This window comes from Pseudoliparis swirei, chromosome 12 (genome assembly GCF_029220125.1).
Source record: "Pseudoliparis swirei isolate HS2019 ecotype Mariana Trench chromosome 12, NWPU_hadal_v1, whole genome shotgun sequence".
NCBI lineage: Eukaryota > Metazoa > Chordata > Actinopteri > Perciformes > Liparidae > Pseudoliparis > Pseudoliparis swirei.
The window spans coordinates 20,179,710-20,204,293 of NC_079399.1; the positions used below are offsets into that span (position 1 = coordinate 20,179,710).

At 44.0% G+C, this 24,584-nt stretch overlaps 3 protein-coding genes across 3 annotated transcripts; 2 read left to right on the plus strand and 1 right to left on the minus strand.

Annotated features, from left to right (window-relative positions):
* The first annotated feature begins 3,745 nt into the window (after positions 1 to 3,745).
* LOC130202545 (thrombomodulin-like) lies at positions 3,746 to 7,092 on the plus strand. The gene is made up of 2 exons (XM_056428186.1): positions 3,746 to 5,367; positions 5,461 to 7,092. The coding sequence occupies exon 1, from the start codon at positions 3,911 to 3,913 to the stop codon at positions 5,360 to 5,362; it is 1,452 nt and encodes a 483-aa protein (XP_056284161.1). The 5' UTR covers positions 3,746 to 3,910; the 3' UTR covers positions 5,363 to 5,367; positions 5,461 to 7,092.
* A 591-nt stretch (positions 7,093 to 7,683) lies between these two features.
* thbd (thrombomodulin) lies at positions 7,684 to 9,843 on the plus strand. Its single transcript, XM_056428316.1, has one exon. It carries the CDS (start codon positions 7,932 to 7,934, stop codon positions 9,663 to 9,665), a length of 1,734 nt encoding a protein of 577 aa, XP_056284291.1. The 5' UTR covers positions 7,684 to 7,931; the 3' UTR covers positions 9,666 to 9,843.
* Positions 9,844 to 16,684: 6,841 nt separating this feature from the next.
* rwdd3 (RWD domain containing 3) lies at positions 16,685 to 23,938 on the minus strand. The gene is made up of 6 exons (XM_056428524.1): positions 23,763 to 23,938; positions 23,041 to 23,273; positions 22,689 to 22,922; positions 18,808 to 18,926; positions 18,502 to 18,707; positions 16,685 to 18,221 (listed from the first exon to the last, which is right to left on the minus strand). Exons 1-5 carry the CDS (start codon positions 23,845 to 23,847, stop codon positions 18,593 to 18,595), a joined length of 786 nt encoding a protein of 261 aa, XP_056284499.1. The 5' UTR covers positions 23,848 to 23,938; the 3' UTR covers positions 16,685 to 18,221; positions 18,502 to 18,592.
* Positions 23,939 to 24,584: the final 646 nt, after the last annotated feature.

Genomic DNA, 24,584 nt, shown 5'->3' on the forward strand with positions numbered 1-24,584 from the left:
TGCGTCGGTATCACACGGCGAGGGGGGCGTGGCAAAGCGCCTGTGTATGACAACGGGCTGAGCTTTGTGTGTTTTTATTATGATTCTTGAAACAGTTTTTAACGTCCATTCCACTGTCCGTTTTGCTGATTGTGTCTTCTTCTTAATCTCAATGAGATTAACTAAAGATTGAATAGATAATGTTCTAAAAAAGCTGCGATAGCTTCCCCTGTGGCCTACATTCACAAGGCTTGCCATTGGTCGACGGCTCATTTCATAAGGCACGGAGGTTTTTATACACAAAACTGGTTACATATTATTTCTATTATGATTTATTTCCAGAAATGATGTAAAAATGGGACTATTTGGGGGGTTTAGCAACGACATTTAATAGGAGACGTGATATTGCTATACAGTGTGTGCAGGCCAAGAGCACTTATGAGTTCTGTGGCACATCTCTTCCTACTGCTCTTCACCAACAGGATAATAAGTCCAGCTCAGCACTCGGCCGTCAGTTGGGCGTACGCGGCCTTTGACAGGCGGCAGGAAACCAGCGAGGCCCTCACAGGTCAGCCGAGGGCGAGCTGCTCCCACGTGTTGAAACGGAAGTATCGGAGCTATGTCACAAATATCGAATTCAAATCGAGACTGTACCGAGGATTTTAGTGGCGCTGACACCTGAACCTCGTCAAACCTCGTGTATCCACTGTGGAAAACGGCGAGGACGTGACGCCTGGAAAACAGCGAGGAGGAACAAGGCAGACTTCGTCTTGACCGCCCTCGGCGTGGGCACTAACAGATATCAGAGAAAAGTATTTATGGAGACTATACCGGCCTGGCTTTTGTCTCCACGCTGACATAATGTGTAAACGCGGGAGTGTGTGTGTCGCTGCGTCCGAGCAAAGATCGGAATCTCACAGTGAAATGACTCGAATAGAACCACCGATTATTTTTGTTTCTACAGCGTGAACAAAGGGTTCCCATCCCCGTACGCCTCTTTCACATCCCCTCCACCCCACCACACCCCTCTAACGAGGGCACTGCGATATAGCAGTGAGCCAACCTACCGCTTTCAATTGTGGGTAGTTCTTCACTGTGGCGTAAATGTCTGTAATCACAGTCATAATGTAACAGTTTAGCTCCACGCCTTCCTTTTTGTAATAGTTGTTTTCATCCTGTCACACCATCTCGTCAATCCAACTCCCCTCACCTGCCTCTGATCACCTCGTTAGTCCCTCATTCCCTTCACCTGGTCCTCACGCCCTTCTCACCTGCAGCCCATTCCCTCATTAGTCCCTCACTATTTAGCTCCCTCACTTCCACTTGTCCTCTGCCAGATTGTCTTGTGTTTTCGTGTCAAGTTCTCCAGCGTTATTAGAGTATATTCCTGACCTGCCTGCCCTGACCTCTGATTCTCGGCTCGCCCCGCCAATTTTTGGACTTGTTTGCTTCTTCGACTGATCTCCCGGTTTTGACCCAGCCTGTTTCCAACCAGACAGTATTCTTTGTTACTCCTGTCGGAGTCGTGCTTTTGATTCCACTCTAATAGCGTCGTGACACACAAGTCCATTGTTTTACGTCATCCGAACACATATTCAGTGACAGCTGAGGATCATTGACACATTGTCCTTATGATGTCACTCTACTGCATTGAAACACATGCTTCATCTCCCATGACAACCATGTGACTCACTCTGTGTCAATTAGGGAGGGAATCAGTCAGTCACATTCTTCCAAATCGACTGGAATGAGAGTGTGTAGGTTTACATAATGTCACGTTTTTGTTCCCGCGCCCAGTAGCTGTGGGAAGTGTGTCCCGCCCTCTTATTCCCTTTTCCTCTTCCCGTCCAGTCACGACGCCCCCTGGGGAGAGGAGAAGGAAGCTCTCTTAATCCTCGGAAGACGTTGAATAGTTTTACGGTGATGATTGAACACAAGTCAGACGATTGTGTCTCCACCTAAAGTTATCATTGTACCTGAAGGAAGTTCGAGTGAGTCAGTGTCTCTCCTGGAAGGCGTGCTTTTATTAGTTTATGGTTCTATTATTAGGCACATAGTAAATTGTGCTCCGATCGGGTATTCTGTTTATAATAATCGAGAGTACTTACATATAGAGCACCCACATTCTATGAGGCAAATGTGGCCGAAAAGAGGCGACTGTGGGTCAGTGGTCAGCAGGTCTGTCTTCCAATCAGGGAGTTGGCGGCTCTATCCCCGCCCTAGTCGATGTGTCCTTGAGCAAGACACTTAACCCTGAATTGCTCCCAGTAGCTGTGTCTATGGTGTATGTATGTAACAGGATTGTAAGTCGCTTTGGATAAAAGCGTCAGCTAAATGACATGTAATGTAATGTTTATAAAACTCAACATTGATATTCAATCACCCTATAAAGTCGATGTGGCTAATGTGCTAAAAAAACTCTTAAATATTTACACTTCTAGCAGACACAGCATTCATTTTTGCGTCCACCTGGCAAAGGTAAGTGGAATATTCGTTATCTTTTAGCTCAGTCTGACATCTGAGGCACAACTCATTGGCCCAAATCCAATCCGGGAACCCACAGCTATTGTCTGACGATCATTTCCCTTTTGGTTGGTTGAAAATATGAAACAATCCGGTTGTATAGAAGTCGTCTCTCATCTGACTGTCATACAGAAATATATAAACTTGCTAGACGTATCCGAGGGGTTCTGAGATTGAGTCTCTTTATATTGTAGAGAGCTTTAAAGATTAGATTAAGACAACATCAACTTTTTTTGTAATTTGATTCAGCAGTTATCGGATGTAATCATTATCTGTAAAGTAGTGGACTAAAAAGTGCAACATTTCCCAATCTGAAATATCTTAAGCCTTACATTTAATCCTCACAGTACAAGCTTTTGGTTACTTTGTGGATGGAATGTCATTTGAATCATCTTTTCCCTCAATTTTTCTTTGAGATGTTGACTTTAATAACCAACATCCTTTGACCTCCTGGTTCCCAACAACTACTTATCCAGCATAGTTATGAAATATGAGGGTCACGGTATGAAGTGACACTGATGATAAACTGGATTTCCCTTCTCAACACTGATAAATATGAATTATGGCATGTCAAATTATTAATTAATATATTTAGAGCATATTACGAATATTTATATATATAAATATATAGAATATATATATATACATATATAATATATATATATTATATATAATATATATATTATTAATTAATATATTTAGAGCATATTACGAATATTTATATATATATATAATATATCTATTATATATAATATATATATTTATATATATACATATATAATATATATATATTATATATGTATATATATAATATATATTATATATATATATTTATATATATAAATATTCGTAATATGCATATATATTATATATACATATATATACATATATATATATATTGCGATGATGTATATATTTTTAACAGACTATTAACTTTATCAGGACAAAAAGAAGTTAAGAAAAAAAAAATCACGTATGGGGTGGGGCGTTTTTTCTCTCCCCTCGAGACCCGGAATATCATCTAAATCTGGAACACTAATAGGAGAGGGTTATGGGATATTGTTCATTGACCTCAAATTAAAAGTTTACGTACACGAGTGCGCAGGCGCGTGCGCTCTAACGGAATGCGTGTGCGCGCGTGTGTATTTTGATGAGACGGTCTCTTTGAGATAAGGCTTTTGGTCCGGGGGGAGGGGAGGCTTGAGCAATCAGACCGGGGCTTTAGCTGCTGGCCTGAACGGAACTTCCTTCCTCGCCTGGTCTGACAAAAAAAAAAAAGCAGCCGGACCGAGTGTGAGGGAGCTGTTATAAATGGAGACTTTGCTCAGCCTCCAGTCGTTGAATCCGCTTCAGATCGTCGAACTCGGAGGTCCACAGCACCGCAGGCGGCTTTTCTAACATTGCCACCATGATTCCCTCAACTCCAGCGCTGCTCATGTGTGTGGCCGTCCTCTGCGGGCTGGAGGAAACGGTCCGGTCCCAGCGCGCACATTGCGCCGGGAATCAGTGTTTAGCGTTTTTCCTGGAGCCCGAGACCTTTCCAGGCGCGCAGAAAAGCTGCCAAGACTCCGGCGGACAGTTGTACACTTTAAGCTGGGAAACCGTCGACGAAATAGTGACCGTCAGCGGGAGTTACTGGGTGCAGCTGCCCAGCAACGACACGGCGGCAGAGGACCAAAGCTGCCCGTCCATCTCCTTGTCGACTGGGGGCAAAGTCAAGCTGCAGCGGGTGCCGTGCGGAGGGACCCTGAAGGCATTCCTGTGCCAGTACACTTTCGAGGAGCCGTGCGTTGGCGTACTGACCGGCGCAGGCGCACAGGTGACCTACACCGCCCCCATGGACTTTAGGTTGGACAATTCGGAAACGTTTCCACCGGGGACCATCGCGGTAACGATGAAGGTCGGCGGAATTTATCTGGAATCAAAGCACGTGTGTGTATCCAGGGGTTGGATGCCAGCACCCTGGAGCTGTGAGGTGCTGGGGGGCGGCTGCCAGCACACCTGCACCGCCGCGGCAAACACCTGCGCCTGCCCCCCGGGGGAAGTCCTCCACCCCAACAACATCTCCTGCACTACGGGTGCCTGCGAGGAGAACCGGTGCACGGGCGAGGGCGAGGAGTGCGAGAACACCCGGGAAGGGTTCAGGTGCACGTGCGGGGACGACTTTGTGGAGGAGGACGGCGCGTGCGTCAACGTCACGATATGCCAGATGTGTGAGCACATGCTGTGCGAGAAGTTCCACGGGGTTTACCAGTGCGTGTGCCGGAAGGGGTTCAGGGTGGCGGCCCACGACCCCACCAAGTGCGAGCTCATCTGCGCCGAGAAGGACTGTCCGGCCAGGTGCGACTGGAACAACCAGGCCTCGTGTTTCTGCCCAGTCGGCTACATCAAAGACATCAGAGAGGGCGGGCCATTTTGCACCGACATCGATGAGTGCGACATGGGGCAGTGCCACCAAAAGTGTGAGAACCTGTTCGGGGGTTACCGGTGTTCGTGCGACGTGGGGTTCAAGCTGCGCGATGGGGACATGTGCATCGCAGAAGAAGAAGAGAACGAGGATGATAACGGGTCAGGCTCCAGTCCACCGCCACCTCCCCGGGAGCACCCCACCCCGGCAAGCGCTCTACCGGCCGCGGTGCCCTATTACGTGAAGACCGGAAGCGTCCTGGGCATCGGCGTGTTCGTGATGCTGTGCGCGGTGCTGCTGTACTTCCTGGTCCGAAACGCGGCCAAGCGTTGCGGCAGATTCGAGCTCACGTCCATCAAACACCGGGACATCGACATCTTCTACCTGCAGCAGGTGACCTCGGAGACGTACAAGAGGTTGTCCCTGGACAAACCGTTCAAACGCGACTCATAAATACTGTTTGTACAATTTTATATATATTTATATTTATATTTACTATACACTAGTATGCTGCTTTTTCATGTTGTTTTCTCCCATTGTCACATGCACAGTTTTGGAGCGTTTGGGGCCTTCAATCGCATCGTGGAGCACGTGCCCGTCAACCATTGTCCAATTCACTATAAGAACATTAATTGTTTCAAAATGGGAATTTATATTTTTCTACTTTTTAATAACAAAATATGGTGCCAGAGTTCCATAATTCCTTTAAAAAAAGCATACATTATATAAAATACAATAGTTATTTTATATCTTCCATGCTTTTTTATACTTATTTATACAATAAGTATATAATTATCTAAACAATATGACGCGTTATAACGTATATTAAGTTATAAAGTCAACTAATTTGAAAATAAAGAGTTTCAAAGAGAGAAGTTGGGGCCTTTTAATATTTATTTCTTTTATCTGCCAAAGAGTATTCCTGTTGGTTTGAATTTGGCCTCCTGTCGTTTTGTAAAAGTGCACGTTGACTTTCCCAGGTGTAAAGTCCTCGATTTTTGACTCGTTTTCTGAATATGTAATTTTTTTTCAATATTGAATTGTTGTTAATTTATCGACCATTTAGCTTTTTGTTCTTCCAATAGTGCAGTTTATTTTGGACCTATAAAAACAAATGAGAGGCTGTTACATGGTACTAAACAGCTAGTATGGTCACGTTTTCTAATTACAGATGCAAGCCTTTCATGTTTAAGACAAGAACAGAATCGGCTCGGTTTGATGCCGTCCGCTAACACACTTATGCTGCACTGTAGTTACGTTCTTTATTTGACAAAAAGAGAAAGGAAACCATTGCTCGTCATCCTTGTTTTGCACACTTTTGCGTATCGCAAGTTATATAACATTCCACATATTGGTTACAATGTCTACTGTCGTTCTGGTCTTTGTCTTTCTGTAAGATGTAAAAACACTGTCAACTATTAGTGATTAAATTAGCTTTTTGGGGGGTCAAATATACATTATTTTTCTACTGTGTGCTGTTTTTTGTGCATTTGACTGATGTTTTTAATTTTAATAAGTTAGTTTTACATTATGATTCATTTAATGTGTTGTTACTCTGTAATGCTGTCCATCTGGTCACATGACATCTATTGCTTCTGTCCATCCTCTGTTGCTCTACTAAAGGGTTCTTCCCTTTTCCCGTCAAAGGGTTCTTTCTCATGTTTTTTTTCTTCCTGATCCGATGTGAGGTCAAAGGTCAGGGATGTTGTATGTGCACAGATTGTAAAGCCCCCTAAGGCAAATTTATAATTTGTGATATTGAGCTAAATGAAACTGAATTTAAATGATTTATGGACGCTCTCTGATGTCCTTGACCACTCTGTGCTTTGGGTTGCTGTGGAGACAGTTTCTGATGACTATAGTATTTTTTTAACATCACCCACAAATGACAAAAGTGAAATGTCCAAGAGGTTAGTTTGCTTATTCTTCCAGATAGCGGTGCTTCATGCTCTGTGCTCCACCTGGACGTCCAACTGTGACTCTCCGGGTCCTGAGGGCTCGTGGTTCCTTCTGTCGAACACTGAGAACATTAGAACTCCACTGAATGACATGTTACCATATTCTCTCATGATGCTGAGCACTGACAGTCACATGGGACCTTTACTGTATGATAGACGTCTGGAGATTTTAATCTGTGAATATTTTTGTATAATTGAATGATAAATAAGGTTCTGAACACTAAATGTTGGTGTGTTATTCACAAAAGGTTTCATTATATATAATATGTAGGGTACTCTAATCGTGTATTCATAAGCATGATGCCCAATTCCTTTGAGGCAACGAGGATTTGGTGCAACGGATTAACAGAATCATCATAATCGCATTAATACGAGATACGAGGAATAAATACTGGAGGAGAAAAACACTCAAATAATAGATGCATTTTTGTATGTTTTTTTCTTCTTTTTCATCTTATTTAATCGGGTGTTTGCAACAACAACACTAAATAATTCAGTTTTGATGAATTTCACTGCTGACCTAATTTTTGAGATGAAAATCAACACATAAGATTCGTATTTTTCCTTATTCTGCCTCGTTATGAGCTACATAGACAGAAAATGGTCCAAAACAAGTAAAACTGTTTTGGAACTATAATAATTATAATTATAATAATAATCATATATATATAGCACTTTTCAAAGTTTTCAGACACTTTACAAACATTACATAAAAGAGCTATACACAAAGAACATAGAAAACACATTAGTCACACACCAACTGTCGGCGTTTTAACCACGAGACTAAATAAACGACTCGTTCACATGAGTGGTGTTGAGTGGCGACTGCAAATAGGGGGGCGTTGGGTAGAAGCCCCCACCTCCACTTGCGTGCCCGCGCGCAGCTTCGCAGCGTATGTGCGTAAAAGTCGTGCGTAATTTGGGGATGTGGTCCGCCGTGCACAGGAGAAAGTTTTTTTGGAAGGAAGGGCGGGGGAGGGGGCAGTGAGACGCACAGAGGGCTGATTAAAAGCCACTTCCTTTCTCCGCCGGGGCCCTAAACATGGAGTCGGAGGGCTATAAATATGAGCGATATGTTTTCTCAAACAAACAAACCTATACAGTGCCGGGACGCGCGAGAATATAAACGGGAGCAGCGACGTTCAAACATGGGGAACCTAACGGGACTATTTGTTTTCTTGTTGACTTTCCTGGTGGGACAAACCGACGGGATAGAGCCGAGTAACGGGTACTGCATCGAGACCCAGTGCTTCACTGTGTACCACCACGCAAGCGATTTTATTACCGCGCAGGACCGATGTAGAGACCAGGGAGGACATTTGATGACCGTGCACTCGTCTGTCTCCCACGACATTCTCTTCATCCTGTTGGGGAACTTGACGGGGCGGTACTGGGTCGGTCTACATCTGGCGGCCGGCTGCCCGGACTCTTCTGCTGAGCTGAGGGGTTTCCAGTGGGTGACCGGGGAGAGCGAAAGCGACTTCTTCAACTGGCCGCCGGGTCTTGCCAGCAGCTGTTCGTCTCCGCGCTGCGTCTCGGTTTCCCAAGAAGACGAGTTCCAATGGATCCCCGAACCGTGTGACGAACACTTGGCCGGGTTCCTCTGTGAATACAGCTTCAGTGAACCGTGCGACGGTCTTGCGGTCGCAGCGGGCGAGTCCGTCACCTACAGGACCCCCATGGGGTCCGTTGCCGAGGATGTACTTCATTTGCCCCCTGGGAGCATCGCCGTCCGAATGCCGGCCGAGACCAAATACGTCTGCTTCACGGAGCAGTGGCTGCAGGCACCCTGGAGCTGCGAGATACACGAGGGCGGGTGTGAGTACAGGTGCGCGGTGAACCCCAAACACGAGCCCGTCTGCGTGTGCCCGCCGGGCCAGACCGTCGACCCAAAGAACAAAGTCACCTGCGAGGTGACGGACGCGGACGACCCGTGCGCGGCCCTGCGCTGCGCGCACGCCTGCTTCAGGGACGGAGACTCCCTGCACGCGTGCCTGTGCGACCACGGCTTTAAGCTGGCGCAGGACGGCCGGTCGTGCGTGGACATCAACGACTGCAGCGACAAGCGGCAGTGTCCCGGGGACAACTTCATGTGCGTCAACAGCGTCGGCGGCTTCCAGTGCGTCTGCGAGGATGGATACACGGCGCGCGGCGGCCTGTGCGTCGACGAGGACGAGTGCGTGTCCGCTCCGTGCGAGCACATGTGCGCCAACATGCCCGGCAGCTACGAATGCTCTTGTTATGACGGATACAAAGGGGACCCGAAGTCCTCGAATAAGTGTGTGCTCCACTGCGGGAAGGAGGAGTGCGTCGCCGAGTGCGACCCAAACAACCGCTACGAGTGCTACTGCCCCGACGGGTACGTGGCGTCGGGGGAGACGCAGGTGGTCTGCATAGACATGGACGAGTGCTCCTTCGGATACTGCGATCAGGGTTGCGAAAACACGTTCGGCAGCTACGAGTGCTCGTGCTATCCGGGATACACTTTAGTCGGACAGATCACTTGCGTCCAAACCGAGGGGGGCGCGGACGGAGGGTCGGAGGGCTCCGGAGAGGGCACGACCCCGAGCGACCCCACGACATCCGGCGCGCCCCCTCCAACGAGGCGGCGCTCGGGGGTGTCGGCGTGGGGTCTCGCGGGGATCATAGTGTGCACTGTGTTGTTCATCTTGCTGGTGGTGTTTGGGGCTCATCGCATCCTCAACGGCAGAGGGAAGATGGAGAGCGGCGGCGGCGGCGCGCTCAAAGCCGCGGAGGAGGAAGCGCACGGTTTACAGCGCGTGACGAGGGACGCTTAAAAAAAATAGGGGCAACGTATAAAAGACAATGTAAGCGGAGACAGGAGAGATGCCGCAGGACACAACGCCACCATAACCTCACGAGACTCCCCCAACAAGTATGTTCCACTGCCCTCGGAGTGCTGTTACCATTCAACTCAAATACACCAGAAGCAATGCAATAAAATATGCAAAATAACTTTGTTTTGTTATTTTTAAGTTTGTGCATGATTAAATTATTCATAAAAAAATATAAAAAAGTGAATGAATGCAGCTCGGTCAGCTCGTCTGGCCTCAGACAGAGGCAGACTGCGCCACCTGGTGGAGAAAGAGGAGAACGACAGGTTAACCACATGAATACGTGAAGGTGAGGTAAGGAAGTTTATTGTCATTGTAAAAATTTAAAAAAACATACAACGAAAGGAAGTTCATTCAGTACAGCAGCAACAGTAAACACATGTAAACAAACATTTAAGACGGGACATTTGTCATTTAAAAATAAAAACAGATACATAAGAATAAATAAAACGTAAATCACAGGCATCAGTGACTTAAAAGTGAACACGGGTGTCATGTAAAAGGGTATTTTGGTTCCCCCGCAGCAGCACTGTTCGGTGCTAGCTGGGTGTGGGGGTGATGGAGGAAACCGCTCTGGGAAAAAAAGCTGTTCCCCAGCCTGTTAGTCCAGGTCTAGTCCTGAATTTTCTTCCTGATGGCAGAGGAACAAACAGAGAGTGCCCCGGGTGTGTGATATCTTTCTTCTGGAGGTGGCCAGCACACACTGTGTCCAGGTCAGGGGGAGGGGAACTCCCCCAATCCTCTGTGCAGTCCGAACCACCCGGGCCAGGTCCCTCCTGTTCGCTGCTGTGCAGCTGGAGCACCGCACTGGCAGAGGATGCTTTCTATTACACTCCTGTAGAAGTTACCCAGAAGTTCAGGGGGCAGGCCAGCTTGCTTTAGCTTCCTCAGGAGGAAGAGCCTCTGCTGGGCCTTCTTCACCAGGTGTGATGTGTTTAGGGACCAAGTGAGCCTATATATATATATATATATATATATATATATATATATATATATATATATATACACACAGTGCATCCGGAAAGTATTCACAGCGCTTCACTTTTTCCACATTTTGTTATGTTACAGCCTTATTCCAAAATGGATTAAATTAATTATTTTCCTCAACATTCTACACACAAAAACCCATCATGACAAAGTGAAAACTGTTTTTTGCAAATTTGTTAAAAATAAAGAACGAAAACATAACATGTACATATTTATTCACAGCCTTTGCCATGACACTCAACATGTAGCTCAGGTGCATCCTGTTTCCACTGATCATCCTTGAGATGTTTGATTGGAGTCCACCTGTGCTAAATTCAGTTGATTGGACATGATTGAGAAAGGCACACACCTGTCTATATAAGGTATCACAGTTGACAGTGCATATCAGAGAACGTTAGCAACTCGTCAGGCTCTTTGGGCAGGCAAAGGGGCGAGGCTTTTTTCCGGAGTGGTGCGAAGCTAGTAAGCGTGACTAACGACAGAAAGTTTGGAGGATTAGTTTCAGCGGAGTGTACATACACTGACCTGTGACTGGACTAAGGATGGGAGGCGATAGTGATGGAGAGGGTGGGAGTGAGGATATGGATTATAATAACTGGAATGAAGTGGGCAATAAGAAACGAGCCAGGAGTCGTAGCAGTAGATCTGGTAGTAGTGGGGACGGGAGAGAGAAAATCAGGAGGATGAGGGAGAAGATTGCAGAGAAGGAGGGGTTCAAAATAATTGTGCGATTCAATGACGGAAATGACATTAGGAAAATAAGCCCGGTGGCGCTGACTCGTGGATTGAAGGAGAAAGTTGGCGAGATTGTGATGGCGAAGGTGCTGGCTGATGGCGGATTGTTGATCCAGTGTAAGGACGAGGGGCAGAGAGGGAAAGCAATGAAGCTGAAAAAAGTGTGCAATATAGTGGTTGAGAGCGTGAAGAAGCTGAATGATGGGCCCTTTGTTAGAGGCGTGATATACGGTATCCCAATGGAAGAGAACGTGGAGGAACTGAGAGTAAGTATGAAAGGAGGTAAAGTTATTGGGATTAAAAGTCTGCAGGCAAGACGAGGTGGAGAAAGGGTGGACAGTTTGTCAGTGCAGCTAGATTTTGAAGAAAGGGTGTTGCCTGACTCAGTTACGGTGGGGTATTTAAGGTATAGAGTAAGAGCATATTTCCCACCACCTTTGAGGTGTTTCAAATGCCAAAAGTATGGCCATATTGCGGCAGCGTGTAAAGGGAAGCAAAGATGTGGAGAATGTGGAGGGGAACATGACTATGGGAAATGTGAGGCTGGGACAGAGCTCAAATGTGCAAATTGCGGAGGTGCACACAGTGTGGCCTATGGTGGGTGTGAAGTGAGAAAGAAGGCAGTGGTAGTGCAGCAGCTGAAAGTGAAAACGAATATATCGTATGCAGAAGCAGCAAAGAGGGCTCAGAGGGAAAGAGGGGGGGAGATGTAGTCAGGAAGGAACCGGCTCAACAGCCAAGTGAACAACTATCGACTAAGAGTCAAAGGGGAGATGAGAATATAATGGCAGTAAATAAGGAGCACTTTGTGTTTTTCATGGCAGAAGTGGTTAACTGCACATTCCAGGCAAAAGGGAGATCTGAGAAAATTGAAATAATAGTAAAAAGTGCAGCAAGATACTGAAATATTCACGGAATAACTGGGATGGCGGTACAGGAAGAGCTTCAAAAACAGGGGCAGTTAACCAAAGAATCATGTTAATTCTAAAATGGAATTGTACACATGACATATATTGCACCTGTCCATCCTGGAGAGGGATCCTCCTCTGTTGCTCTCCTGAAGGTTTCTTCCCTTTTTTTCCCCCTGAAAAGTTATTTGGGAGTTTTTCCTGATCCGATGTGAGGTTTTGGGGCAGGGATGTTTATGTGTACAGATTGTAAAGCACTCCGAGACAAATTTGTAATTTGTGAAATTGGGCTATACAAATAAACTGAATTGAAATTGAATGCTCGGAGTTTGTTGGCAAATGGACAAGAATTCAAAAAATATGTTGGGAATATTCCTATAGTAAGCCAGATGTCATATGCATACAGGAAACATGGTTAAAACCAAATTTGGACTTCAGACTAGCTGGATATGCGTGTGTTAGGTGTGATAGGGAGGGTGGTCAAGGAGGAGGATGTGCCACATTTATTAGTGAAGACGTCACATTTAGAGAGGTGAAGATAGGGACCGAGCTCGAATATGAGAGATGGTGGTGGACTTCAGGAGGAAGGCGACAGCTCCTACACCTCTGAGTGTCCTGGGAGTGGACGTGGACATGGTGGAGGAGTACAAGTACCTGGGCGTCTCCATCGACAGCCGACTGAACTGGAAGGCCAACATCAACGCTGTGTACAAGAAGGGGATGAGTCGACTTTTTCCTGGAGGAATCCTTCCTTCAACGTGTGCAGATGATGCTGGAGTACTTCTACCCGTCGGCTTGTGGCCCAGTGTGCTGCACTTTGCCATTGTCTGCTGGGGGAGCAGCGAACAGGTGGCCTTCCAGCAAACCAACTCGGTTGGAAGCTGGCTCTCATCCCATCGGCTGCAGCTGGAGCACCTGGAACAGGTGGTGGAGAGGAGGAGTGTTGTTGAAACAAACTGGTGTCCACAACCAGAAACCCTCCCACCAACCACCACCTCCTACAGGGCTTTCGGAGATCGTTCTCCTCCGCTCTCCTGCCCGCTGAGAAGGAGAAGGGAGAGAAACATTCCTGCAGGCTCACAGCCTCTTGCCAGATCACCCTAACCCTCCTTATATTTGTGTTTTTTTTTTTTTTTTTTTCTTGTGTGTTGCTGCGGGATTAATAAAGTATATATCTATCTATCTATGTAACTGTGGAGATCTGGGCAAGGGAAGGAGAGGTCATAGTTGTACATTTTTATAATCCCTGTAAAAATTAGAGGTAGAATAAATTGAAGGATAGGTGGCAACAAGGGTGGTGGTATGTGGAGATTTTTTAAGTACATTATGGGAATTATGTAACTGTGGGGAGGGAAGGGGGGGAGAGGAGGTCATAGTGTACATTTTTTTAATCCTGTAAAAATTGAATTGAATAATAAAAAGGAAGGGGTGGTGGCAAGGTGGTGGTGGTATTTTAATTTTTTTAATGCACATAGTAAGGGGTGGAAGAACAGATCTCAATGGGGAGGTAATGGAAGAGTTACTAGAGGAACACAATTTGGTTTGTTTAAACGATGGCAGAGGGACTAGATGTGCACACAGGGAACATGTCGGCGCGAGACTTAACCATTGTATCGAGGAGTTTAGCAGGGATATGCAAGTGGGAGGTAGAAGAGGACACATCAGTGGGCAGTGATCATTTTCCAATAAAGTGTAAAATAGCATTACAAAGGAGTCAGGAACAGGGAGAGTTGATAGGGAAGTGGGTGTTTATTTCAAATATATATGCGAGCAAGAAATGGATAAAATAGACTTAAATGAAGATGTCGACGAGGTTGATATAAAAAATGACATTTACAATACTGGAAGCAGCAAAACAAGCAATAGCTAAAAGTAAAGGAAGGATGAAAAGAAAGGGGGTCCCCTGGTGGACAGAGGAATGTGGGAGAGTAGTGAAAGAAAGAAACAAAGCTCTTAAGCTATTAAAAAGAACTAGGGCTGTCAATCGATTACAAAAAATTAACTAATTAATCGCACATTTTGAAATTCATTAATCGCAATTAAAAGTAAAAAGGTCATTCTTTTTAAAGACCAAACTTCACACAGAGCTGTGTTTTCAAAGAGGCTCCTACCTATATTTAATATTGTGGATGATAAATTGTTTCTTCAGTGAAACATCAGATTAGTAAAAAAAAAAGAAGTATATTGAGACCCCATTGGTCCTGTCATCTTTAACATTGAACAGCAGAACCAGTGGCCTTGGTAACTGACTGACATTCAAATATGTCACGTTAACCCTCTGGAGGCTGGGCTCATTTTATACATTTTACAAAACAAAAAAAATTCACCTTTTAAAGGCGTTTGCATATGACACATACCCACGTGTTCTACATCAAACATTCCAGAACAATCTCAGCTCTATTCAATGAGGCTCAGTTGTCCTGTTGCCGTCTTCTCTGCTCTCTGACTGACAGGTTGCTATAGAGCCTTACCTGTGAGGTGGGAGGTCCTTTGTGATTTACTGAGTGTTCATTGGTTGTTTTTTCCCCAAAATGTTGACAGACAAACAGATTGACAAATCACGGTGAAGGTTTCGTGTGACGAGTTCTTTCCGCGCCGCGTCACCCGACACGTCGCCCCTCGGTTCCTCTGTGTATCAGAGGGGGAGACGGGAGGAAGGAGGAGCAGGAGGAAACCCGACTGATTCATCCACGAGTTTAAACTGATTTATGCTCCTTATTTTCGCGGAGAAATAATTGTTTTAAAAACGGAAACAGTGTTAAACCACACTGCCGCGGTTTGACACTCGGTTTGAGTGTAAAAACTACAATGAACACCGGAAGTAAACAAAGTTGCGTTAATTGCGTTAAAATATTTTAGTGCGTTAACGTGGCCAAATTAATCGCATAGATTAACGCGTTAACGCTGACAGCCCTAAAAAGAACACATAACTTCCAGAATCTGATCCAGTACAAACAAGCGCAGGCAAGAGTACGGGGAACCATTCGGAAAGCAAAAAGGGAAAGCTGGAGGAATTACTGTCGTAGAATTGGGAGATCAACACCTGTGGGAGAGATTTGGGGGATGATCAGAAGCATGAGAGGAATCAGAAAAGTATGGCAGTATCCAGTCCTGAAGAAAGGGGAGGAAACGGCAGCGACAGAGATGATGGCAAAAGCGTTAACAGAAATCCACAGCTCTGCCAACCTTACAGGAGAGGGTAAATTAGGGAGGGAGAGGACACGGGCGGCTCATCCTGGTGCTCTGGAAAGAAGAGACAATACTAATAGTTCAATGGATGCCCCATTTACTTTGGAAGAGGTTAAAAGGGGGATAGAAAGAGCCGGATTGACATCACCAGGGAAGGATGAAATATGTTATATAATGCTGAAGCATTTAGGTAGGTTAGCAATGACGAAATTGGTATCATTTTATAATAACATTTTGGAAATGGGGAGACTTCCTAGATCATGGAAAGAAGCTGTGATTATTCCAATCAGGAAACCGGGCAAAGATTCATCAAATCCAACAAAGTATAGACCCATAGCACTAACCTCTCATGTAGGTAAAATTATGGAGAGAATGATAACCGAGAGATTAAGCTATTATATGGAGACCAGGGGAATGATAACACCTCATCAAAGTGGATTTCGGAAAGGTAGAGGAACTATGGACCCAATTATTTGTTTAGAGACAGAAATCAAAAAAAGCCCAGGTAAATAAGGAGTCAGTGATGGCGGTGTTTTTTGATGTGTAAAAGGCATATGACATGGTTTGGAAGGAAGGGTTGATGATTAAGTTGAATATTATGGGAATTTTTAATTCGGTTCATAATAATAATAATAATTAATAATTAATAATAATAATTATTATTAATTCTGTTCATGAGCCCTACTGTCGACAGGAAGAAGTTTGTGTGGTGTGAGGTCTTGATCCTGATGGACCACATCCTCCTGCCAGATGAAAAAGACTCACATTTTTTGTGTCCAGGGTGAGGGCTGCAACTAACGATTATGTTAATAATCGATTAATATGTCGATTATTCTTTCCATTAATTGCTGAATCGTTTTTTTTTTTAAAGCATTAATTTCCAAACCTTTATTTAAAAACAGAACTGACAACGCTTTACTAGTGTGAGTTTACTCGCCCGACTATTTTCGGTTCATTCGCGTGGCTTATCTCCGTCACAGCTGGACGTTCAGGTCGAGCACAGAGCAGAAGCACCGCCATGTGATAGAATAAGCAAACTAAACTCTTGGACATTTCACTTTCGTCATTTTCGGGTCATCAGACACTGTCTCCACAGCAACCCAAAACACATAGTGGTCAAGGACATCAGAGAGCGTCCATAAATCAATTAAAGTCAGTTTAATTCAGCCCAATATCACACATTACAAATTTGCCTCAGAGGGCTTTACAATCTGTACACATACAACATCCCTGACCTTTGACCTCACATTAGATCAGGAAAAATTCCCAAGAAATAGAAAAAAAACCTTTCACAGGGAAAAAAGGGAAGACACCTTCAGGAGAGCAACAGAGGAGGATCCCTCTCCAGGATGGACAGAAGCAATAGATCTGCTCTTTTTGTTGTTGTTGCCTTGCTCCGCTCCCCGTTCAACTGTCTTTTTTTATATATATAAGCAGGCACGTGCAGACATTTTGGGGGGCAGGTGCTCAAACCAAAAAAAAAGGGCACCCAATGCCAAAATAAAATTCTGACAGAGTTGAAGCGTCAGCAGCATTACACTGATGATGCAATACATCCTCGACCTGCGTCTCCTCTGGCAGCATCAGACCGCTAGCTTTCATTTTCTTTATGAATAAAGATAAATTATTATATAGCAACAACAGTACAAGCGTTCTGATTGGCTAATGGGTCGTCATGCCAGCCACGTATTGCCCTCCTGGTCTGATACAGATCCGTATGACCCTCTTACGTCATTTTCAAAATGAGCGATATTGATAGACAACAGCCAAGAGCAGTGGTCCTCAAACTAAGGCCCGCGGGCCGAATACGGCCTGCCTCCACATTTGGCCCGGCCCTCTGAACAATACCAGAGGCCTTATGATTTTTTTTTCAGTCTGGCCACGAAAATCCCGTTAAATAGAACGGAATAAGAATTCTCCCTCTCTCTATTCTCTAAACATAACTAACGTCAGTAAACAGCTGGACAAGGCGTTGAAATCACGGATTTCCTGAGTTTTTGTTTAATTTTTTTTAGGAAACGTCGGACCAGGAGTGACGTCATGTTTTCAGCAGCGCTAATGTTGTGGTTGATTTATCACAAAACAACGTCAGGGGACAAACACCGTCATGACCTGTTTGTCTGGTGCTGCGGGTCAGAGGAGAAGGAGGTGCACCCGTCTGGTGGCGCGAGGAGCACTGCGCGGAGGAGGAAGTGGAGGAGGAGGAGGGGGGGCTCGTGAGCGCCGCGGAGCATGTCGGGGAGAAATTCTCACAAGAACTCAAATAAATGCCCCGTCGGATATCAAAACACATTTGGGGGGGACTTGATGACCGAGAGTGTAACTTTTATTCTTAAATACTGATGAATGAAAACAATTTGTCTGCAGCCAAAAGGGCACTTTCCTCATACAGGGCAAAAGGGGAGGAGCTTGAGCACCACTAGGGCTCTATCTGTGCACGTGCCTGAATTATATATATATATGTTTGAAATAAAGCAGGTGTATATCCATTTAGTAAACTATTTTTAATTTATTTTGGCAGGAAAGACAAGAGAAGATTCACAGAGGGGAACAGGCAGTGATACTGATCATTTTATTTTACTTGAACATTCATTTTCAGATCTTCTTCTTCTTCTTCTTTGTGAAGTCAAGGTAGATAGATTGTCTCCAAGTAGAAAATGAACACGAGCAGCAGCCATACCTAACAATCAAATGAAAATGTTTTTTTCTAAAGTAACATTAATCTCAGAAAGTATACACGTTCTTTCCTTGAAAAATGTCTACTGTGATCTCCTAAATGCAGAGTTATTGGAACATTACCCCACTCCCCTGTGTTATTTTGGAAAAAAATGTTTTTACACGACACCCGTCATTCCCCCATTCACACATTTATACACTCGCCATGTGACGTGCCACCTGCAGATCAGGACTATCTAATCATCCATACCCATCCATGAGCAATTTGGTGTGAAGTGTCTCACCCAAGTTAACAGACATGGACTAGCAGAGCCGGGATTGGGCCTCTGCTTGAAGTCCACCGGGCCGCAGACGCCCTCGGCCAATGTGTGTCAGTCAGCCACTTAGTGACGGCCGTATCTGCTGGTAGAGACCAGTCATGTTGATTTCCTGGAAGGCTGCAGCCAGCTGTGGGAGTGACTTGTAGTTCATCACGACGAAACCCTGGAGCCTGATGGGAAGACATGGAAAGAAACGCAGAGAGAAAAGCTCGTGGACTGCCCTCACTCCATTCTCCTGCTGCGACAGAGTCATCCGTCTGTCATCCATACCCATGTCCACCGGAGGAAGACGTCGGGCTTTCAGTGAGAACCTTCATCATCCTCTCTTTGCATTTCTTGCCTGAAGAATCCACATCCACCTTCACCGTTCTCAAAAGGCGACAAAACTCCTGAAAAGAAATGATTTGCAGTCAGAATGAACTCCAACGGTTACAGGAGTCCGACATGTTTAGAAAACATGGCATTTATGCACAAGTTACTTTGCCGTTAAAACTGATGACTTCCATTAAATAAGGGATAACCTGTAAAACCTTTACACCCAGTCTTTATTAGTAATAGTACACTGATGATAACTGTCTTTAATAATATAAGTACAGTGATGGCAACTGTCTTCATGAGTATGAATACAGTGATTAAGGGTCTCTCCAGCTGTTAACAATGTCTGACAGCTGTACACCATCATCAGAAGAAAGGACGTCTCATGGCAGGTGACTTTTTGTCAAATATACACTACCGTTCAAAAGTTTGGGGTCACTTAGAAATGTCTTTATTTTTCAAAGAAAAGCACTGTTTTTTCAATAAAGATAACATTAATCAAAAATACACACTATACATTGTTAATGTGGTAAATGACTATTCTGGGTGGAAACGTCTGGTTTCTAATGAAATATCTCCATAGGTGTATAGAGGCCCATTTCCATCAACGATCACTCCAGTGTTCTAATGGTACATTGTGTTTACTAATCGCCTTAGAAGACTAATATCTGATTAGAAAACCCTTGTGCAATTATGTTAGCACAGCTGAAAACAGTTATGCTGGTGATATAAGCTATACAACTGGCCTTCCTTTGAGCTTGAAGAACAAAATTAATACTTCAAATATTAATCATTATTTCTAACCTTGTCAATGTCTTGACTATATTTTCTATTCAATTTTCAATTCATTTGATAAATAAAAGTGAGTTTTCATGGAAGACACGAAATTGTCTGGATGACCCCAAACTTTTGAACGCTAGTGTACATTGTCATTATATATTCTCTTAAGACTTGTTTCCTCTCTCCTCGCATGGTCAGTGAAACGGGACAGTTAAGAGACAGGATCATTACAATTCCTTCAACCACTAGAGGGCGCTGTCACTTGGATGTTTCACTGAAGTTGTCCTGGGACACAACTGATGCTCTCCTTTTGTGGAGAGGAATCGACGTCAGTGTGGTGAACTCTTTGATCTGTGCATTGTGTTTTATGTCAGAGCTGCAATGATAAGTCAATAAACATTTCTTTCCAAATATAAAATTGTTAACCTTCTGTTGTTTAACCACTTAAGCCCCATTGCCCCACCTGTGGGGCAGATTTGATGTTTTGTTCTAAACTGTCTATAATATTATAATAAACATGAGCAAATATATTGAGGTTGTACATCAAATTAAAGAAGACAACTGGGGCTACAAGTATCAGTGAGCCATTTAAACACAACTCAAACACCAACTGAAATAAAAATACAAATAACATAATCATAATTTTGTCAGGTGTCGGCCCACTCAGAACGTTTCCGTAGCTAGCGACATGTAGCTTTGTGCAATCATAAAAGAAGAGATGTTCGAAAGCAAGAGGACTTCACACAGATTCTAAATATCTTTACAGAATCCTTCTGAACCAAAGTATCACTGAGATATAAGCCAAAGAACACAGAAATATTAATCGCTTCATAGCTTTACATTCAGCAAATTCAACATACTTTTGTTCTTGAGAAGAAGAAAAAAACGTTTCTCTCCCCTGCATTCCAGCTGGCATGGCTTTAGTGTGTGTGTATGTCCCCAGCACCACTTTGTTTGATCGTTTTTTTATCTTTGATTTACTGTTTTAAAGCCACATAATGATGTATTTGCATGTATTGATCACCACAAGTAAAAGTGAAAATGAAATAAATGGTTTGGTACATGAGAAAAGTCAAATGGCACAGATGGTGCTTCAATGTGCCCAAATGCAAATTTAGAGACCTCGCCTAAATTCTCTTTACTAAAAAGTCTCCAACTATTGTTCTGCTTTATTTTTTCTGAGTCAAACTTTGCAGAGAGTCTGTTCACAAGTTGTATTATTATCTGGGTGATTTTAGGCCTTTGCTGTGCATCCATCCAGGATATATTCATCCTGAAAGTGCTTTTTTTTCTAATCGAACCTGAAATTTCTATGAAAATAGAAGATTCATCTTTATTTACTCTTAACCAGTAACATATATGCTAATATTTACACATCTGAACAAAAGCTCATTGTGTTCCCTTTATTATAACACCAACATTATTCAAATAGCTTGTGTGGTTGCAGAGCTACACCCTTTTTAGTTTGGGTATGTCATTTCGAGCAGAAACCTAAAAAAACGGGTGGGGGTTAACAGGTTAAGCTTCTTAAATGTGAACGCTTGCTTGTCTTCACTAATCAATAAAGTTGATGTTTTCGTTTAGTTTTTTGGGACTGCTGGCCCGCCAAAACAAGACATTTGATGACATCACCTTGGGCTACAAGGAATTTTGCATTATTAGCTTCGTTCTACAGAAGAAAATAAGCTCTATATTAATTGTGAGTGCACTGTTCTTCTTGTTAATGGGAAACCATATCATATTCTCCTGTTTTGCCTGCATTTATTTACCTCGTTATCACAGTAATATATTAAAGATGTATCCATTTCATAGTATTATACACGGCCTATTCGACAACTGTACAGGGTTCTTACACATGTCGACCAATGGATTTCCAGGACTTTTCCAAGAATTTTCCATGACTTTAAACCAAACTTCCATGACCAAACTGAAATCTCGGTGTGTCCATGAACATTTTTGAAAATGTAGTATTCAAACAATGAGAATTACAAAGCATACACTGTACCTTAAAGGAAACAAATGAATGAGAGACAATAGTTTGATTCAAAGAATAAACATTTGTATACATGTTTATTCTTATAAACACTAATATAAATGTTTATTCTTTTAACCCTCCGGTTACCTTCGGGTCAATTTGGCCCCATTCAATGTTTAACCCTCCTGTTACCTTTATATTTACTGACATATTTTACCCTTGGGGTCAATTTGACCCCAGCAATTAAAACCTCCAGAAAATTATTAGAATTAATATTGTTTTCCAAGTTTAAGTGTGAGGTACTTTGTTTGTTTGTTGACTACATAAATAGCCCTTTAAATATATAAAAAAAGTTGATATTTCTTATATGTTTGACACAGTGAAAAACAGCCTGGGGTCAAATTGACAAGAAAGAACACCAACATTAAACATTGAATGGGATCAAATTGACCCTAAGGTAACAGGAGGGTTAATCAAACTATTATCCTTTACGTGCGAATCCCTCTGTTTGGACTTTAAATAGTGGTTCAGGCTTTGGTCCGACAGAAAGACATCGGCCCTTCCACACGTTGACAACGGGACTCTTATAGTGACGGAGCCCCAATGAGCTGAGATGAACGTTTGCTTTCAACACAAGCGTCACATAGCAGGCTGGCATCTTCGGATGATTTAAAAGAACAATGTGAATTGGCAACCTTCAGTGGCCACATTACCTCCACAGTCAGGGCTTCACTTTGTTACGGCATCGGTGATCGCCGCCTGCTTGTTACCGGAGAGAGAGCCGCGCTGCTCGGGGTAGCAGCTGCCCTCGCTGTGGCTCCGCTAGCCGGTGATGGAGGAGCCGTAGCTCCGCTAGCTCGGAGCTGTGATGACTTCCTTTAGCACGGCTCGTTAATGTCTCCTCTCCAATGTTTGACATGTCTGATGTGTTGCCACCACACAGAGGAGCCACCATGGCTTTTCCAGGGCATACTCAAAACATATTTAAAAGGCACAAGACATGGCCAGCCTTACAGTACATGCTGTTTTAGGGGCATACACATGAATAAACTTTTGGCGGGCTAAACAGGTGCGTCGGTACCTTGATGTTGGGTCTGGCTCCCTGCAGAATCACCAGTATACTTCGTCCCAGTAGTAACCTCCCAGCGAGCTGCAGCTGCTGGGTCCAGCGCTGCAGCAGACTGGTGTAGCGATTCTGAGATCGGATGTGGTCCAACGACAGCACCGCCGTCCACTCCTCCTCCTTTTCTCTCTCTCTCACCTCCTCCGCCTCATCCTTGTTGACTCTGCAGTTCTCCGTCACCTCCACACACTGCTATTTTTTGGGGGGTTTGTTCACACAGATCAAATGATTATTGTGGAGGACTCCTTTAATATAGAAAAATTAAATAGCAATGCTGTCGTTGTTGGATTCGGTCAGTGAGCTCTTCTACCTGCAGCCACTCCACTAGCTGATGGACCATCGGTTCTGGAGGTAAAGCTGCAGCTTGATCCAGCAGCTTCTGTCTGATGTTGAGACACTGACTCCTGGAAAGACCAGTGGAGGAGACGGAGATGGCGGGGGGACAGGAAGGGTAGCGGGGGTGCAGATGGAACAACAGTCTCACGTCCGGCCCTCTTTCTCCTCCAACGGTGCTGTTGATCTGGACCATGAGCCCACCCTGAGCTAGAAGGCAAACAGAGGTGCAATTATTTGTCCAACACCTGCATTTTGTAATTGAACTGCATGGCAAGACAGAGAGGGGCACAGGTTATTGTCAACACCTTCGCAGAACTCAAACTTAAAATAGTGAATGTTATTCAGAAACAGCTGACGGCGAATGAAAACATTAATGATCTTTTCTTCATTCGGTATCCAAGGCGAACAGTTTGAAGAATTTATTTAGAAAATAGGACATAATTCAGGATACAGCAATTGTCTCTTTATGACTATATATTTGGTCATGTTTATAGAAGCAGTAAAATCACTTGGAAACTTGGATTTAACTCAATGTTGGTTGCAACTGGCTACATAAACACAGAGGCTTCAACATCTCACTTCCGCAAAGTAGTGTAGGCGAAGACTTGAGGTCGGAAGTCACGTGACGCGGTCGGTTCGTTGCAGCCTAAAATGTTCGGTACGCCGGTGTTTGCAGCGAAATGTTCGCGAATTTACCGGACTGCTGGACGAGCTGGAACTCTCCTCCTCCGCAGTAAATGGACGATAACACGGAAACTTCCTCAAAAGCCGCTTCAGACATTATCTAGGAATCAACACCATGTCAAGTGTTTAAAAAAAAAAAGGCTGCATGTTATGAAGCCTACGATATTTATTGTCACGCTTTGAATCAGCAAAAGATTGGCGGAAGTGATGCTGCTATATGTGTCCGCCTCTTAATGTCGTCCGGGTAGTTCCGTTCAACGTTCTTCACTTCCGCGCCACAATTAGCGCGCCGGAATATCAGAATCAGAAACTTTAACATACAAGGCGGGTGGTGCAACAATAGACAATAACATTAACAACCATCTAAACAGTGCAATAATCGAAACATATTAATTGTAGAGTGAATATAAAATATAAAATAAAGTGCACAGACAGACAGGTAACAGTAATTTAAACAGTGTAAGTTTAAAGTGACAATTGTATTTAAAGTGAAGAGTTACACGAGCAAGAAAGAGAATACCTGACTAGGGCTGCAACAACATATCGATAACAATCGATTATTAGAATAGAAATTAGAATAGAGTAGGATTAAATATAAAAAAAGAAAGTTGAACGGGGAGCGGAGCAAGGCAACAACAACAACAAAAAGAGCAGATCTATTGCACCTGTCCATCCTGGAGATGGATCCTCCTCTGTTGCTCTCCTGAAGGTGTCTTCCCTTTTTTCCCTGTGAAAGTTTTTTTCTTCTATTTCTTGGGAGTTTTTCCTGATCCGATGTGAGGTCCTGGGACAGGGATGTCGTATGTGTACAGATTGTTAAGCCCTCTGAGGCAA

Excerpts from the sequence above, each read along its gene's own strand:
- LOC130202545 (XM_056428186.1), top strand. The coding sequence starts at position 3,911 with ATGATTCCCTCAACTCCAGCGCTGCTCATGTGTGTGGCCGTCCTCTGC.
- thbd (XM_056428316.1), top strand. The coding sequence starts at position 7,932 with ATGAGCGATATGTTTTCTCAAACAAACAAACCTATACAGTGCCGGGAC.
- rwdd3 (XM_056428524.1), bottom strand. The coding sequence starts at position 23,847 with ATGTCTGAAGCGGCTTTTGAGGAAGTTTCCGTGTTATCGTCCATTTAC. Across the intron at positions 23,274-23,762 it reads CCAGCTCGTCCAGCAGTCCG|CTCAGGGTGGGCTCATGGTC; the intron begins GTAAATTCGCGA and ends TTTGCCTTCTAG. Across the intron at positions 18,927-22,688 it reads GAGCCAGACCCAACATCAAG|GAGTTTTGTCGCCTTTTGAG; the intron begins GTACCGACGCAC and ends ATTTCTTTTCAG.